This window comes from Fringilla coelebs (assembly GCF_963513975.1).
Source record: "Fringilla coelebs genome assembly, chromosome: 9".
Lineage (NCBI taxonomy): Eukaryota > Metazoa > Chordata > Aves > Passeriformes > Fringillidae > Fringilla > Fringilla coelebs.
The window spans coordinates 26722342-26740849 of NC_140067.1; the positions used below are offsets into that span (position 1 = coordinate 26722342).

Here is an 18508-nt window from a genome sequence, read left to right on the forward strand (position 1 = left end):
TAATTCTTCCCACAGGCCTACTTCCTCTACCCCAAAAGCCTGTCCTGGGTGACTTTTGGAGATGATCTCTTTAGAAAGAGAAATCTGTGCCTGAAAATGTTCAGAATCATTCTACTTCCAGACCACTGATTTTCCAGCCTTAATATAACAAATTTTCTATTTTTAGAAGTCCACATTTATTTGTGTGTTGAAAATCCATCCTTTGCTGATTAGTTACTCTCTCTGCCCATTGATCTCCTCCTAACACCTAAAATCAGTTCTGTTCCTATGAGGTGAATGGTCACCCTAAGTTTGAATTTTGAGGGTGGAGACATACTCCCTTTTCAAAAGGAGGTTTGATAGCAGAGTAAATAACATGAAATTTGTTGACCTGGATTTATTTAGCAGCACTGAACTCTGATTTAGGTAATAATGACTCCTATTATATCACGTGTTGGTAATTTCTAGATGTTGGAAAGGGAAGATGGTGTTTTCAGGGTTGCATACAGTTCTGACTGAAACCATTATTTTTATTATAATTATTTTAAATAACTATTACATCTTTTATATATATATAAATAAAGATTATAATTAATTTAATCATTTTATGTATAATTTGAATATAGTGTGTCTTTCTCATGTACCTAGCAAATTTTATCCTTCTTTGGGAAAATATTTTCTCCAAGTATGTAATTGAAGTGAATGAAAACATACCAAATCATCATTCCACACCAGACTTGTGCTGGCTTGTCTACCCCAGTGCCTCATTGCCAGCAGCAGATATGTGGGAAAGACTTCTAAGAATTTTCTTTTGCCTCTGGCAATTTATGTCTTGCAAACTCCAAGACAGAAGTGGTGTCTCATGTTTAATAATTCTGCATGGGTAGTTATTTCATGTTTGGTTTTTTTTGTTGTTGTTGTTGGCTTTTTGAACACATGTAAGTGAGTAGCCCAGAGATTTTCTCAGTTTAATGATCATTTTGTTTGCTTTGGACCCTGTGAGGTTCCTGTGTCAGCAGGCATTTTGGACACTTGGTATCTCTTCCCTTTCTCCACAACGCTCAGGACTTCATAAGTCTACATACCCCACAGCAATTTCTGTTTTCCAGGCTTAATAATCACAGTCTGTTTGTATCTCCTCCTTTGGAGCCTTCTGATTCTCTCTAAATACTTCTCCATCTCTGAAATCCCTTTTTTGAAAAGGGAGGATCAGCATGGTGAATGACACCAGAGAAGAATCCCACATGAAGTTACTGAAGAGTAATGGTGTTCTCTGCTTAGATCTCTGCTCTTTCCCTGTTAGCCCCCACCATTTGATGCATTTTGTTGACCTCCACATATCAGACCTTGGGACTCTCCTCAGTGAGTCCCAAGATCCATTTCTGAGTAGCAATTGTCAAGCTCTCAGTCTGTCATTTATGTGGAAAATTGATGCTGTTCTCCATATGCATCAATTTAGATTTATCTGCATTGACTTTCCTTGGCTGTTCTACTGCCCAGTCACTCATTTATGGCCCCTCTGCAGTTCTTTATTGTAACCCCTGTCTTTAAATCTCTGAATAATTTAGGAGATCTGCAGACAGTCATCCCATCCTTCATCCTCTTCCCAAGAACCAACCAGCATGGATCCCTGCTGGAACCTGCTCTGGAAACCAGTTGGTTTCATGTGTTCTCTCTGTGTATAATGATCAAGGTGTAGCCTTTGCTAATGTAATTAGCCCTGAAGAACAGAAAACACAAAGTAATTTCTGCTGGTGCTCTGAATCCCCCATCCCACTGCCTGTTGAGCCCTCAGGTCACAGGTGCCTCTGTACCTGGTCAGTTCTGTAACCTGTTCCCAGCACCCACACTTCTTCCTTTTTTAATGTTTTAAGCAAGGTTTTCATTCACACAGAGCAGCAGATGTTTCTAGAATATCACACTGACCAGCTTGTGTTTCACATAGAATTCAGAAATAGGCAAAGCTGCCTCCTTTCCTTTAAACCCTTTCCCTACAAACATTTCTGGTGTGTAACCTGTGCTGGGTTGGGCACCCGTGTGCAGAGTCACAGGCTGAAAAATAAACCTGAATCCCTGGAACTGCCTGTGGATGGAGCTTGGAAAGAATGGGAAGGTTCCCATCCTGCCCACAGCCTTAAACTGGAATGAAATGTGTGTTGGTTGTGGCTTCTGTGCACAAGGCCCTCAGTGAACATCTGCATCTCAGCCTGGCAGAGTTGCAGCAGCCTTTGCAGATTTTCACCTGCAGAACACTGGTTTGTAAGCTGGGGGATTGAAATCAGCTGGCAGAGCACCATCTGTGCTAGCAGCCTGTTCACCACTGCACATCTGCAGGGCCTTGAGCTGAGTCAATCCTCTGTCATCATCTTTGAGGCCCCACTGGCATCTTCTGGTGCCTTGGACCTCTGACTTCTGCTTTAATGCTTTTCCAGCTCCTTCACGTGTCACCTCAGGCCAGCAACTTCACATATCACTCCCTATCCCCCTATATATTAAAATACAGATTCCTAGTATAATTATACCTCACTTCACTTTTCACTCCACGATGTCCACATTTTAGCTACTTTGTGTTTTCTGTTCTTCAGGGCTAATTACATTAGCAAAGGCTACACCTTGATCATGTTTATTATTTCAAATCAGTGACCCCATCCTATGGATATTTGCTTTCTATTAGTATTTGAAGTAAATATGTTTTTTCTTGATATGTTAGGAAAATTATTTTTAGAGTTTAAATATACAGTTACAGAAATGTTTGCCATTGATGTGGTTTAGAGCTTCTCACGATGTTTTAAATGATGAGCTTTATGTTAGAAACGTGGAGTATTTCGGTGTATTGCAGTTGGAAAGCAATAGGAAATGGGTGTTGTTGTGTTCCACACCCCACGTTACGGTGAGGCTGGAAGGAAGGAGCACAAAGCCGTGTTTTGCGAGCCGGGTGAGCCGGAGCAGCACCTGCCGGGTGCCTGCAGCAGATGGCCGGGGCAGGGGGCTGCGCTCCGCGCGGGGAGGCGGCGGGGCCGCTCCAGGTGTGACATCACCGCATCCCGCTCGCTGTTCTAGAATCCATCCAAACGCGAGTGCTGACATCACTCCCTGGCTGCCCATCGCCTCCAGATTTAGAAACAGCTCCCGAGAGCACGGCGCTGGCGTTGCTGGTGTTTTACATGACCGCGTTTCAGCCAGCGGACGGGCTGCGTGTGGCTCCCCGGGCGCATCCCGGCACCCTGGCCCCTCTCCGGTGGCCATCGGGAGGGTTAGGGTGCCCTGCCCCACCCACACCGTGGCTGTGTTTCATCATTCCCGAGCAGACTGCATGTACAAGCGATTCCATCGGCTGGGAGGCCGATCCCTCCCCGCTAGGGAGCCTGAAAAGATGCGGCTGATGTGCTGCTGATGGAGGGTGGCAGGGTGGGAGCCCGGCCGTCCGTCCGTGCTCACCATTGGTTTCTTATTACGGCATTCTCCCCCTGAGAGGCTCCCGGTGCCCAGGCACCCCCTCCTCCTCCTCCTCCTCCTCTTTCCCCTCCTCCTGCTGCTCCCAGCCCCCCTTTCCCACCCGTTCGTGGCTGATGCTGAGCGAGCGCTGCTGTCGGAGCAGGATTGCAATGAGCTCATCCTTTTCTCTGTGCAGCCTCACAACTGCCCGGGCTGTGCTGCCCTTCCTGCCGCTCCCGGCTCCCGCACACCCGCGCTGGAACTGAGCCCCCGCAGCTCGCCCTTGCTCTGCTCCCAGCCCAGCTGCCCCGTGCTCGTTCCCTGCCATTTTCCTGCTTTTTATGTGCATTTTTAGATCCATGGTTTCTCTGGTTTGTTTTTCAAATCTCCTTCGGACTCTGGCTGAGCCAGCACGGTGGATCATATTTTTCCTTGATTCTTAGCAAAGATGCTTTTCTCCTCTTGAGAGGCTAAAGGGGCGTTGCTGGAGCAGCCATCCAAACCCATTCCAGAGACTGGAGGCTGGCTCTCCTAATCTTGCACTTTTGGAAATTGCCGTCCATAAAGCCCGTTCTTCTCACTCTGGATTCTTACTACTTGCTGCTCATGGAAGAAGGGGTACCTTGCAAAAGCCCGGCTGCCAAGCTCACCCCACCTGCCAAGAAGTCCCAGGACATGCACGACGAGAGGAGCAAGCTGGTGAATGAATACGCGTGTCGGGTGCTGGAACTTCTGGGCATGGGGCATCGCCTCTTTGTGCCTCGGCTGCTTGCGGTGAGATCACCTTTTCATGAAATGAATGCCTTGGGAGTTTGCCATTCTCCCTCCCAACCCTGCCTCTGCCCCCAGGAGGGATGAGAGGGCTCTTGTTTTTTCCTCTCAGCTCCTCATAATCCATCTCTTGAGCAGGGAGTCCTTCTTTCTGATGTTGGCTCAGCAAGGCTGGACACTAGTCCTGCTAATGGGGACCAGTGCCACTCCTTAACTAGCTTGAAGGATCATCAGCCAGGGCTGAATCATAAAAACCATCTTTTCTAAATCCCCGAGTGCTTTTGTTCTCAGTAATGATTCCAGATAAGCAGTGTGCCCAGTCACCCTCTAGGTACTGATGCCAAATGCATTAATGGTCAGCATTTCAGATTTTATACTTTTCACATCATAGGTTGGCTTTACAGACTCATCATTTCAAAATCAGGCTGTGTTGATGCATTTTGGCTTTTGGCTGTTTCTGTGATTGGTTTTCAAAAGGCAGTTGACAGTATGTAAAAAAGTTGAAAATGCCTGTGTAGAATGATCTGAGAAATAAATTGTTATGGGTGTTTTCATCCATCATGGCAAATGCTGTTTGTGGGGGGGGGTGCCTGCAGTTGGTGTGCCATGCTATGAGAGAACATGCTTTTACCATTTCTGCTCCTGTAGAAAGCAGCCCCAAACCCACAGAAGAGTGGCAAATCCAGGAGTCAGTGCCTGGACCTGGCTGGGTCTGCTCAGGGTGCTGTAACCACGCCTGGCTGCAGCTCTGTCCCTGGCCTGGCGCACCAGAACGGCATTTCTGTGTGATCCATGGGAACACAGTCCTTTCCTGCTCCCCCTCATTTCCTATGGTGCCTTTCCTTTATTCCCACACCCATATAATGTTGTTATATACAGTGACCTGTCCATTTTTTTCATCCTACTGAACCCATCTTGGTGCTGCTCAGGATCCACAGGAATCCATGTGCTCTGTGTGTTACAACCTGTTCAGTGGTACAAACAGCGTGGGTGCTTGGAACACTGTGTCCCTGCTCTGGGAGATGTCACATAAAAAATCAAAAATTCACATTGCTACAGTGCAGCTGCATTTGGGGATTTACAGTCACCTGTAGAATTGAGTCTGGTCCCTGATGATGCATGGTTTGAGCTCTTGGGTGTGTTATCATTATTCCACTTATCTCCCAGTATACCAAAACACTCATCCTGCTGATGGTTTTTCCTGGGCAAGGGTTGCCAAATCACCCTGAATTGTGCTGTGATGAGCTCTAAGGAAAGCAGAGACAAAACCACCCAGCTTTTTTTCACTTAACCAGGCTTTGTATCTGGCCCATGGAGATCACCAGGCAATTTCACATCCCTTATCTTCCAGGCAGTTTGGCTTTGCTGAGTGGCATGGTATTGTTTATTAAAAGGAAATAAAGAGTGTGGAAAAGCTAAAATAATACAAATAGTGCTTTGTGTAATGAGAGAGACTTGACTTGCAGAGTCAATGTGATTCCCTGTCAGGTTTTATTAGTCAAACATGCCTCTCCTGACATACAGGCCTTTTGACACACACCCTTCTCAGAAAGGAGAGACTGTGTTCTGATGACATTTCAAAAATGAGACACGTCTGAGGACCAGGAATTTGCACTTTGATCAGAACTGAAGATCCTTCAAAACAGTGTTTCTTAAATTTAAGTAGTGTTTCTTAAAATTACACACTTTTTTATTTTTTAATGTGCATAGCTTCTTTCTCTGCTGTGGTTTTGGGGATAAATGCCTGGGGTGGGTAGAGCATGTGTCATTGCAGTGTTATTTGATAAATACAATCTATGCCAGTCTTAGAAAAATTCTGATCACCTCCTACCTGAGCACACTTCTGGCCAGGTAGAACAGCAGCAGTTCTGGGGTTTTGCTCCCTTTGGAATGACCCAGAGTGGGTGAAGCCAGGAGATTTTCTTACCCACCTGCATCAGTTCAGTGTGTGGCAGAATGAACTTTGCCATGTAAGTGTGGAGCTGCATAGAAAGGCAGGGCTGAAGAGGCATTCACTGAGTGTGCACGAGATCAGCGCTGTGGTTGTGGATCCCAACTCTCCACTCACAAACCTTGAGGGCTTTTTTTTCCCCCACAGCATTTTTGTACCAACATGTTACAGAGAGCGTGGATTTTATTTAGGAAAAGAAGTGTTTGATAATATAGCCTAAAAAAAGCCAGAGCAGGAGTTTGGTGTATTGCCCTGTGTGTGTTCTGATGTTACTGCAGCACAGTTTTGCCCACCAAACTTGCCCAGGCCTGGAGCTAAAATTTCTCCAGCACAGAAGGTCAGGGGATTTACATTTCCTCTGTGAAATGTAAATTTCACTGAGCAGCTCTCAGCTCTGTGACTCATGTCAAAGGGCAGCACAGAGCTAAGTCCTGCAGCATGCAGCACTGCACTCTTGGTCAGCAATAAATAGCTTGTGTACCTGGGTTTGGCACTGTGTATCTTTTTTAAGAAGCTAAAACCAGAAAATTTTTAAAGAAGTTAAGATCTGTGTGTTATGGGCATTAAATAACAAAAGATACTTGAATATTTTATATATATCTATATATAAAAATTATAATTAAATAAATAATATATACTTTCATATTGTATTTTCCTATTATACTTTTATATATATCATAGATACTTTCCTATTATGTATATAATTATACCTATAATATATACTTTCCTATTATGTATATTATAATTATTTATATCATATAAATAGACATCATACTCTATATAATCTATATTATACATATTTATGTGTATAAATACTGTCTGTTTATAATTGTATATACAAATATTTACGTGTATACATTTATATACATAAATGTATAATTTTCATATTTATATATAGAATATATGCATAAATGTATATTTATTAATATAGTATTAAATTTCGTGTTTATGTATATAAATACTGAAATATATACAAAAACATATATATATTAATATATAAAAATTAATTCCATGTTTATGTATATAAATGCTGAAAAATTGGAGGATACTTACATACATTTTGAGTGTGCCAGAAGCAAATTTAATAGTAAAGCACAGCCAGGTTCTTTTCAGTCTTCATCTTCTTGGCCTCTTCTCTGACACATGTTCAATAAAGTGTAAAACAGGTGGTTTATGCTCACTGACATTCTACAGGAATCTAAATATATACCTAAAATTCCATGGAAATAAGTAATTTTTATCTGTTTGTATGAAAGAGGAAGAACTAAATTAAGGATGTGCAATGTGGTTCATCCAAAATTTCTTCTGCTGTGTTGGTTCCCAGGTGGGAATAGGAGTTTTGATAGAGTCAGTAATAAATGAAGCAGCAGGATTAATAATTGAAGACAGAGAAATTAAATTAAAGAAAAAATCTAAGGCTTTTCCCTTTGTCTTAATCACAGTTTCTTAAATATTTTGGGGAAAGTAGCAGTAATGGTATTTAGTAAAAAAAAGAATTAACATTGTTTAAGTCTCTCAGATTCTGTTCTTGCTTTTTGAACATTTGCTGTTTTTCCAAACTTTACCTTGAGATTTGAAAGCTTTGCTAATACTTTTGGGAAAGGGCTTTTCCTAATTTTCAGCTCATTCATTTAAGATAATTTTATGACTATATTGAAATACTTAAGTGATGTGGGAAGAACATTTGAGAACATATTTACTCAAACCCTAGAATGCAAACTGAGCCTTTGGGTCATAATTCTGAGTCTCTTTATTTGCTTGGGTTTGAAAATAGATTTTAATCAAAAATATGTTAAATATAACATCTATAATAATAAACAAATTTTATGAAGTTCAAAAATGCAACGCACCTGCCAAACTTTAGTGATTAGCTCATTAAACTTAGAGCTGGTTTAATAAGAGAGATCAGCTGTTTAGAAATCAGCTGTTGATGAGTTTCAGGAGTTGAGTGACTTCAGCCAAGGATTTACAAATCTCTGCCTCTCAAACAGCTGGCAGAAGTTTCCAGAGATATATTCATAATTTATTGATTAAAGCCACAAAATGTCAAGAAATGTCAATCCTGGGATGCCAAAATTTCTATTTTTCACTTTTTTAAAATGTGATTTTAATAGTGAAACTAGTATTTTGGTGAACAGATGATTTTAAGGAAATGGAAATATTCTCAGTGAAGTGGAAGGAACTGACATGCCTGGGCTCTATCACTCATTTAACCAACCTGTACAATTTGATGGTTTGCAGTTTTCATAACTATAATCTTAGTTGAGCAGACTCTGTTAGAGAAGTTCTTATTTCCATGATCTTGTGGGATTTTCTTTGACTATAGACTTTTCAGCATGGAGAACTCAAAGTTGTCAATAGTCACAGTTTAATAAATGTAATTTTTTGGGGACTGTTAAAAATAGTACTATAACAATGATTCAAGCAGAGACCTGGGAAAATTAAATCTGATTTGAAATGTTTTACACAGAATTGCTGTAAAGGAAGGGAAGAGGAGGGGACTGGATGTGCAGGGGCATCCCAAGAAGGCAAACTGGCAATGTAATTGGGAAATCTGTTTGAATTGGGTAGTGATGGCAGATACCAACATGGCTGAGAACAAAGGAAGAGAGATGAGCTGCGTATCAAAATAGAATTTTTTCCTAATATCTATTAGATTGGACATTAGTAAACAATTCTTCACTGGAGAGGTGCTCAGGTATTGTAACAGGCTGCCTGGGGAAGTGATGAAAGAATTCCAAAGCTGTGCACATGTGGCACTTAGGGACATGGTTCAGCAGTGGACTTGGCAGTTCTGGGTAAGTGCTTGGGCTTGATGATCTTAGAGGGCTTTTCCAACCTTAAGGATTCTGTGATCCCATGAAACCTTTACTGCTTCTCCACCACTGTTATCCACTGAACTTCCCTGGAAGCCCTTGGGCTCCAGCATGGGTTTGGCAGAGGTGCTGGGCACGACCAGCTGCTCCCACCACACTCAACAGCTTCCAACAACCAGCCCAGTGATCTGGCTTGAAGTGGGGAAGAGCATTCACAGCCTCAGGAGGACTCATCCCAGGGAAGTATGATGTTGGATGGTGGATCTAATTCATCCCATACCAACTGCCCCAGCTTTCTGTCAACACTTCAGCCTCATCAGATTGGGCTTCAGCCAAGTTGTGCAGCTGCCAATGATTGTGGACAGGATCAGATGGGATGGTTTGTAAAGGTGAACATTTCCTGGTTGTGGATGGGATCAGATGGGATGGTTTGTAAAGCTGAACATTTCTGGTTGTGGACAGGATCAGATGGGATGGTTTGTAAAGGTGAACATTTCTGGTTGTGGATGGGATCAGATGGGATGGTTTGTAAAGCTGAACGTTTCCTGGTTGTGCATGGGATCAGATGGGATGGTTTGTAAAGGTGAATGTTTCCTGGTTGTGGATGGGATCAGATGGGATGGTTTGTAAAGCTGAATGTTTCCTGGTTGTGGATGGGATCAGATGGGATGGTTTGTAAAGCTGAACATTTCTGGTTGTGGATGGGATCAGATGGGATGGTTTGTAAAGGTGAACATTTCTGGTTGTGGATGGGATCAGATGGGATGGTTTGTAAAGCTGAACATTTCTGGTTGTGGATGGGATCAGATGGGATGGTTTGTAAAGCTGATGTTTCTCATCAGCACCCCCAAGGCAGCTTTTCCTGGGTCCCTTCAGTGATGACCCAGCAGCTTCTTCAGCAGTGAGCAACAGGAGGATCAAACAGATGTTGGGTGAACTCAATGAGGAAAGAAAAGAACAGAGCTGGACATGGACTTTGAAAAGGGCCTGGCAGTGATGACCCAGCAGCTTCTTCAGCAGGGAGCAACAGGAGGATCAAACAGATGTTGGGTGAACTCACTGAGGAAAGAAAAGAACAGAGATGGACATGGACTTTGAAAAGGGCCTGGAGTGACAGGACAAGGGGAAATGGCTTCAAACTGCCAGAGGACTGGGGTAGATGGGGTATCTGGAAAAAATTCTTCCCTGTGAGGGTGCTGATGCCCTGGCACAGGGTGCCCAGAGAAGCTGTGGCTGCCCCTGGATCCCTGGAAGTGTCCAAGGCCAGGTTGGATGGGACTTGGACCAGCTTGGTCTAGTGGAAGGTGTTCCTGCCCACGGCAGGAGGTAGGAATGAGGTGGCCTTTAAGGTCCCTGCCAGCCCAAGCCATTTTGGGATCCTCTGGTTTCCAGTGGATAACAACATCATTAAGAATCAGACTTTGAACCGATGTGTGTGTAATGTACCCACTGTGTGTTATGAGGCAAAAAATGACACTGGGTGTTTGTTACTCATGAGAAAGGAGAGGATGCCCACATGAAAATGTTGGCACACATGGAAGTGGTGGTGGTGGTACGTGAGTAATTAATTCAGCAATTAACCTTAACCAAAAGTGCATGTGCTGCTGCTGAGGTATTTGCAGTTGCACACATTATACAGAGTAGATCTCCACCATATGAGTACCTGTGTTGACAGAGTTTTGTTTACTCTTTTCTGGGCTAAACCCCTTGAAATTCACATTTTTGAGATGATGTCCTGAATGTCCCATCAGGACCTTCAGTTTCTGTGAACCGTTTAAAGGAACTATCCCAAGGCTTGGGATTTGGTACCTTCTGAACTCTTGGTGCAGGTCTCAGTAACCTGGAGGATGAACACATTTGTCCCTGTGAATCACATGGCTCTGTCAGGGACATGATTGGATTCATGGTGCAGGTGTAACATCTTCTGGCTTTTTAGGCTTGACACCACTGAGAGGTGCAGGAGCATGGGAGATGTAGAAATAAACATGTAGAACGTTTTCTGGCACAGTGTTCTTTGAGAAATTGTGTCACAGACTTCAGCACATTGACTTGCTGATGCCTTGTATGAATCATGTGCTTCTGCTCTTCATGTCTGTGACCATACATACATTAAATATATATGCTTTGTCTTTTTAAGGCAGTACCATGAGAATCAGTAATGGTCTAATGCACAAGCTTTCCAGGAAATGTAAGAATTTCTCCTAGGTTTTTGTCATTTGCTTGTTTGGGGTTTTTTTATTCTTCACTGACATCTTGACAGGCTGAGCCAGAATCCCTTTCTTACCTGGCAGGTATAGAAGGATAAAATCCATTCCTATGTTGCAGTCCTCTGTACTGCCCTGCCTAGGATTCCTTGGATGGCCTTTAGCCTCTGTTTTATGGAGCAGAGTTAAAAGAGCTGATTTCAAGGAGGATGACTTAGAGCTAATGTGAATATTGGTGGTCTGGAATGCATCCAGTAAATGACAAATCAAGTAGAAGAGCGTGACTGCATGTTCCCAGGGTTTACTGTAGTTCCCTGTGTTTAATTGCAGACCTCCAAAGAGGACCTTCTACAGGCTGATTTTGAAGGAGCTTTAAAATTCTTCAGGGTTCAGTTGCCCAAGAGGTACAGAGCTGAGGAGAACGCCCGGAGACTCATGGAACAAGCTTGCAATATTAAGGTAAGGATGGACTTCATTGCCACTCATTCAGCCAGCACTTTGTACAGGAAGAGTAAAATGCAACGTTAAGAATGGCAGTAGCATGTGGAAAGTAAAGAAATTAAATCACTGGTTTATTGCTTTTTACATGTGTTTGTATAATTACACACACACCTTCTGTCTTTAAAGAAAGTGAATCTGTAACCTTTTCTCTCTTTGTCTGCTTGGGTACAAGCTAATAATTAAAACAGAAAAATGGTGCATCATCAACAATTATCAGAACTCACTAATTCCTTATTTGTTTTATAAACAGTGACTGCAGTAAACCAATTAATCACTGTATGATAATCATGCAAACAGAGCTCAGATATTATTTGTTTTGCTCAGAAGTTGTTTATCTGCTGAGTGCTGTGTATAATACATTTGAATTGAGGTAGAAAAGAGTTTTGTTTGTATATCAAGCTTACCAAGACAGAATATGTTTTTATATTCTACCCTACTCAAGATTCTGCTGTCAGAAATTAGGCTACTCTGAACTTACTGACTACAAGTATTGGACTTGAACCAAATCAGAGAAGCATGACTGTAAATTGTTGAGGGTGAAAACCTGTTTAAAATGGCTGCAGAGGTTCATAAAGTGGTCTTCTGGAAGGTCCTGGATTTTTTTTTTTCTTATTTTGGTTGAAATATGCATTGCTATGGAGGGGCTTAATGTTTGATCTTGGAGAAGAAGTGTTTTAGTCATTTCTGATGGGAAGTGCATGTTTGGTGTGGCCCAGTGATGGACAGAGAACATCCCACTAGGAAGAATGTTCTTGCAGCACTCTGCCTCAATATATTTATTTATCTCTCTCAATATATTTGTTAATTTCCCTTGTGCTGCTTAATTTCATCATTTATTAAGCAAGGGCTTTTTCCCTTCTGGCTAAAACACTGATCTTAGGAAAAAATAGGTCTTGCCATCTGAATGTTTATTCCAGCCAAGGAAAAGAAGATCTGTGCAAATGTTTTAGTAAAATTGTACTTGAATTTCAATTCTGCTGCTGAAGGAGACTATTTGTGAGTACAAGGCTGCAGTTTGATGTTTAGTATTTAGTCCTCTGCTTGGTTGTTGAAAATGAGTAATTGAAGGACTTAGCAAGTACAGGATAATTATCTTTATGCTACTTACTCAGTGTGTATTTTCTGGTGGGAGGTTGAAGTAGAAGTCTTCATGGTACCTGTTGTAAGAGCTATTTATCAATTTTCTCATGCCTTTCTCCTTTCCTTGTGCAATATTTTGTATGTCACATGATGTTATTTGTCATTAGTTTTTCATTTAGTACTGGATGTATGTGTATGTGATGGGGAAGTATTTTGAAATACACCTGAGGCAGTTGCTCAGTGCTCAGGGTTCAGCACCTGGGGCCAGTTATGGGAAGAGAGTGACATTCTGAACTGTTAGTTGACAGGAAGGGGCAGGGTTTGACAGGGAATTAATTCACTGCTTGCACAGGATTTCACACATTGTGGGTTCTGCTTAAGAGAAAAGCTCAGGTGAGTGTAGCAAACGTGGAGTTGAGTCACCCCCCCCTTATGTGTGTGACTTGTAGAGAAGTGTGTGAGGATTAGTAGGAATTACTGAAAAGAACAGAGACTTCAGAGCCAAGACCTGGGGCTATCAGGAGGGGAAGAAGTGGAAGGCTGAAGTCACCTTCTGCTGTGTCAGTAACTGCTGCTCTGGTGTGATTAGGACTTGAGTTGGGCTCTGCTGACTCCCTGGGTGTACAACTCATCCTGTAAGGGACTTCAGGAACTCAGTGAGGAAACTCAGCTCAAGACCCTGTTGGAGGGAGGGTGAAACTTACATTAAATGAGTGTGTGTCCCCAGACTTGCACCCTTGTCACAGGTGCCACTTGTCCCCATGGTCACTGGAGCATCCCTCTGGCCATGGTCTCTGGTGTGGGATGAGGATGAGGAGCAGTGGCTGTTGAGTCCTCAATGTGTCCTGGGATCCTCTTAACTGGTGACAATAAATTGGCTTTTGGACATGTTTTTTGTGCTGTCTAGGAGGGCCAGGAAGGTGTTGGCCATGGTGGTTCTGGAGTGTCCATCTGTGGAGACACTCAAAACAGGTTGCCCTGAGTGACTGCTGAAGGTCACCCTCCTTCAGGGGATGGATTAGACAAGATATCCTCCAGAGATCACTTCCAACCTAAACTAGTCCATGATTCTATAATTACACATTAGAATCATTTAATTATTTGCCAACAGGTGCTAAAAATTGCAGGAGCTGACATGCTCAAACAGGAGATTTTAGTCTTGACCATCACCAGTGGTAGAGTCCCAGGGAGAGCAGAGGTTGTATCAAGAGCAGTAGTCTGTCTTGTTGAATGCAGCAAAACTTGTTCTGTTAAAAAAAAACACCAAACCAGAGCCTTAAACTGCTTTTTTTGTGCTGTATGAAAGAGGCACTGTGTGTCTTTCTACTGCCTGTGGGTTGTATTGGTACTTGTAGACGAAACAATAGAGGGTGTTAGAGCAAGTATCACACAGTAAGTGAATGGAGGATTTTCTTCAGACTCCTCAGCTAATTACAGAGGCATAAAACCCTAAAGACAGAACTGTCTTGTGGCCAGGCTTCATTGTGAGCTGTATCTTTTCCAGTGTTTCTTTTAATTTTGTTCCCACATTACTGCAAAACAAAACAGGAGTTTAACATGTAATAAAAATCCACCTCTCCTTGCTTGCTTTTTTCTTGAGCTTTAGCTGAGCTAATTCTAGTCCTGCAGAAGGCAAATTTAAAACTACTTGGTGCTTTTTCTCCTTAATTTCACAACTTTTCAGTGAATTCAAGATGTAACCCTTGGATTTTGAAAGTGCTGTGTTGGAAATAGGTCTATCATACTACTTTGTGAGAAAAAGGTTGGTATCTGTCTTCCTCTCAAGAGTAGATCTGCAAATACAAAGAAAAAAGCTGCTATTAAATGAAATTTCTGTGTAGAATGTGCTAGAGAATGTCATTTTCAATTAAGAATTATTTTTGGTGGTTTTTCACTGGATTTGGATTTCAGTCATTTACTAGTAAATCACTGGGAACATCAGTGGAATTAGAATTAACAGTAGTGTTTTCCTGCAGAGCTTGTTGGGTCATATTCCATTGTTGAAGAGCATTTTGAACTAATTCATGCTATGAAATAACAGAGCCTAAGAAACAATATAGAAATCATAGAGGGATTTTTATGCTTATGCTTTGGGGCAGAGATTTTTTACTTTCCTCATTTTCCTGTCTTTACAAGATTTTTCAGAAGTTTTTCTGTGTCTCTGGAGGCCAAATTTTATAAATGAATGAATGAAGACTCTCTTCTAGTTTTCATGGAGGTTAATCCTAATGGTGCTATTTTATGAAAACATCTGACAAATTCTTAATGCTCACATCTGCCTCAGTTGCCTTTTGCATCTTCTTGCAGTTTCTCTTGCACAGATCCGTGTGTGTCCTAAAGAACTTGTAATGAGCTTGGATTTTAATAGAGGAATCCCATCACATCTGCTTACAGCTGGCTTCAGGCAGGTGAGGTGTGGAACAGGAGAAAGTCTCACTGGGAGATCTATTCCATATGAACATTGCCTGGATTGTCATTTTCCAGTGAATTCAGGGAGTTGTGCCCATTTCTCTTTGACTGCCCCGTGGCATTTGGAAACAAGCAGAGCTGACATTCAGCATATGTTAGCTCTGGAAATTCAGAATGTGTTCTAGTACAGCTCTGGAAATGTCAGAGGTTGAGTGTACCAGAGGGACAGGTGGGGACAACCTCAGGATTAGCTGTGGGATGTCCCCCCTGTGCCCAGGGAAGGTGAGGTGAACATGTGGGATGAGATGCACAGGAACCTGCAGGGCAGGATGTTCTGTAGCATCTCTAGGACACCTTCTGTCACCTGGCTCAGGTACTGCAGTGACTCCTGGTCTCATCTTTCACCATCCTCAGCAGCAGGAAAGATCTCAAACACTGAACTTCTTCTAGGAGAAGTTTCTTCCCAACGGTGTAAATCTCCCTTCTGGATGATACTGGGCCCCCCAGCAGCACCTTCAGTGAGACCAGCAAGTGGCCCTGAATAAAAACAGTGCCTTTTCCAGTGCAAAGCAGCCACACACATTTTTGTCACCTCTCACTGTACTGCCAAGGCTGTCACCCACAGCTGGAGCTGGCACCAGGGCCTGGATAATAGCAGAGTTAAGGAGAACAGGCTACAGTAGCAGGAGCTGTGCTAAGCTTGTTCTCATTTCAGAATTGTTCCTTGGTGACATTTAAAGCAGGTTTACTTTATAATGTTGCCATTTAAATGTTTTCAATTGAGAGTGGTGATTGGAAGCTCACACCTTACTGGTGGGGATGACTGACTTGCTTCACACCTCTGTTGATCTTCTGTCTGGATGTGATTTTTTACAGGCATGGTTTAACTCACCTGTTGATTTATGTGAGTTTCAATGGGTAGGATTAAAAAGAGCTGGTTTGCTGTCTCTCTTCTCTCTAGAGCATTCCCTCACTCTGTGCTTATCTCTATATGTGTGTACTTATCCAGATACTTGGGGATCTTGCTATCATGGTAAGACAACACAAAATGCAACAGGAAAGCAGAGGAGGTCACTGCAGAAAGGCCCTGAAAGTGCACAAGCATTGGTTCTACCAGTGTTGTATCTCTTTAACCTTCCAGTGTAAAGGACAGGTTAAAAATTGCTCATTTATCAACTTCTTCAGAAAAGGCCAAACCAAATTGAAAAGAATTTGGTTTAGATGTACAGAAAACCCTGCCATGCTTGTATGCAATTTCTTATTAAAAGCTAATGATCAATTGGCCTTATTATGTCTGTGCTGTTATCTCTGAAGTGCAGATCCACTTGTCCTGGTGACAAGGGTCATGGTTTTTAATTCCTGTCCTGTTGCAGCTCCAGCTTCCTTCTTTCTGCTCAGCTTTGTGGTGTAGGGCACTGCAATGAGCCAGCCTCTGGAAATCACATTAAAGTGCCTGCAGTGGAGTTGGATGTTAAATGTGATTGTAATCTTGGTAATCAGTGTTCACACCGTAGAAAGGAATGTTGTTAATGTAAAACAGCAGTTGGAGCTTGAAATGTTTATTTGTTTTAACTTAGAATACTTATTTAATATTCCAGTGAGCAGGCATGTTGCCCAGTAGTGAGGCTATATTTTCATGGTGTTTAAGCATTAGTAAAATTGTTCAGTTATTTTATTTAGTTTGGTTGGTTTGGTTTCTATTCATTTGCACTGAGTTGGTATTTTAAGAGACTTCAGGTATGTCATTAATTCTTTATCAATAGGAAAGGAATACAATGTTATTATTATTTAAGTATAATCCCATTTTAACAATTTAAAGTAGTGAGTATAAATATTTTGGTGTCTTTGTATTAATCACTAGTTGTCATATGTACTTGTGAGCAGTGGCATCAACCAGAGTAGTGTTGCAGTGTAAAGGTCTTCCAAGAATTGTACAAGTTTGATGTGGAAAAGTTGATACAAACATTTCTTGTCTCTATCCCCAGCAGTTGTATCACTTTGCCCAAATTCTTAATTTGGCTTCATTCAGCAAGGTAAGGAGGGCACCTGAAAGCTGCTCCATGGTTCAGCAGAGCACCTAAATCCACGTTGTTCCCCTTGGTGCCATCAGGAGTCAGGGCTTTTCAGTGTGACACCAGATGTTTCTGTTCCAAGTGGGAGCAGGAGAGCATCCTCAGCAGGGCCTTCTGGCCTGAGCTTCTTGAATCTGACTCCTTCCCCTGGATGAAAACCAGCTGCTTTCCATCCTTGGGTCTGGAAATAGTGCAGAGAGCAGGAGATGGAGATGGCAGGAGCCACACTGGTTGACAGCTCTGTCTTTAGCATCTTTGCCAGAATGTGTCTAAAATAACTCAGCTCCAGAAGTAAGAGGAAAGGAACCTTTTTCCCAAACTGAACTCCAGTCCCAGATGGAGGTTGGCTGGAGCATTGACTCACCCCCTGTGAGGTGACACATTAAAATATCTCATACAAAGTTCTCTCCTTGCAGTGGCCTGTATGCTGAGCAGTAGCAGTGTCTGGAGTTCCTCTAACAGCACAGTGAGAGGGGAAAGTCTCAACTCTCTCTTTCTTTGGAGGAAACAAACCCAGTAACTGATTTTCCTTGAGTTTGACTATGGAGAAAGCATGTGGTGCCTGGCAGGTTTGCAGTACCTCTTATTCCCCCAGTAAGATGGTGTCCTTTTTAAAGACACTTCTGTGATGCACAAGAGGCTGTAGAGGAAGAAATGTATCCCAGCATCAGCACTTACAACCATAATTAAAAGGAACAAACCCACAGGATTTCACATTTTGTGGAAAAAGAGGTGTAGGTAAAAGTGCAGATGCAGAAATACCTGCAAACAAGCTCTGCACCCCATGTTTATGCTGGCAAAGAAGTGTTCCTTGATGCTGACTTAAACATCAACAAAACTGTTGAGACCTAAGATGGCAAAACCTCCCTGGAGGTGGGAATTCCTCTGTGCTTCTCTTGGATCTCTTTCAGGCAGTCAGGTCTGAGGAAGCAGGTAGCAGCTTGGCAGTAGTCAGCATAGTAATTCTGAGAAAGACCCTGGGGCCAAGGCATGACCCTTGCCAGCCAAAGTTTTGGTGCTGTCTATGACCCTGAAAAATATTATATCTTTATTTTCTTAGAACTCAACTCCTGTGACCTGAGAAACTCTGAATTTTCTCCTCTGAACAGCAGAGGAAGAAGCTCTGTTGTCTGCTGGGAGTTCAGGGCACCCACAGAGAATTAGCTTTTCTTTTTAAGTCTAGAAATCTTAGAATACGTGCATTGGGAAGTGATTGTGTTTAGGGAAAAAAATTCAAGCTGCCTTTTGTCTTTTTTGATCAGCCATTATGGTATGTGTCCTTCTCAGAAA

The 18508-nt window shown here is 42.4% G+C and overlaps 1 protein-coding gene across 6 annotated transcripts in view; it reads left to right on the forward strand.

Annotated features, from left to right (window-relative positions):
- The window catches only part of RABGAP1L (RAB GTPase activating protein 1 like), a gene marked incomplete at its 5' end in the record, with an annotated part of 219193 nt that overhangs the window by 153370 nt on the left and 47315 nt on the right, over positions 1-18508 (forward strand). For 5 of the 6 annotated variants that reach the window (XM_084211137.1, XM_084211136.1, XM_084211140.1 and 2 more), the window contains one exon: positions 11487-11615. In XM_084211137.1, coding sequence (XP_084067263.1) covers positions 11487-11615 — 129 coding nt within the window. Of the gene's footprint in view, positions 1-4020; positions 4189-11486; positions 11616-18508 lie in introns of those variants that run through there. The other variant, XM_084211141.1, reaches the window with a different exon arrangement.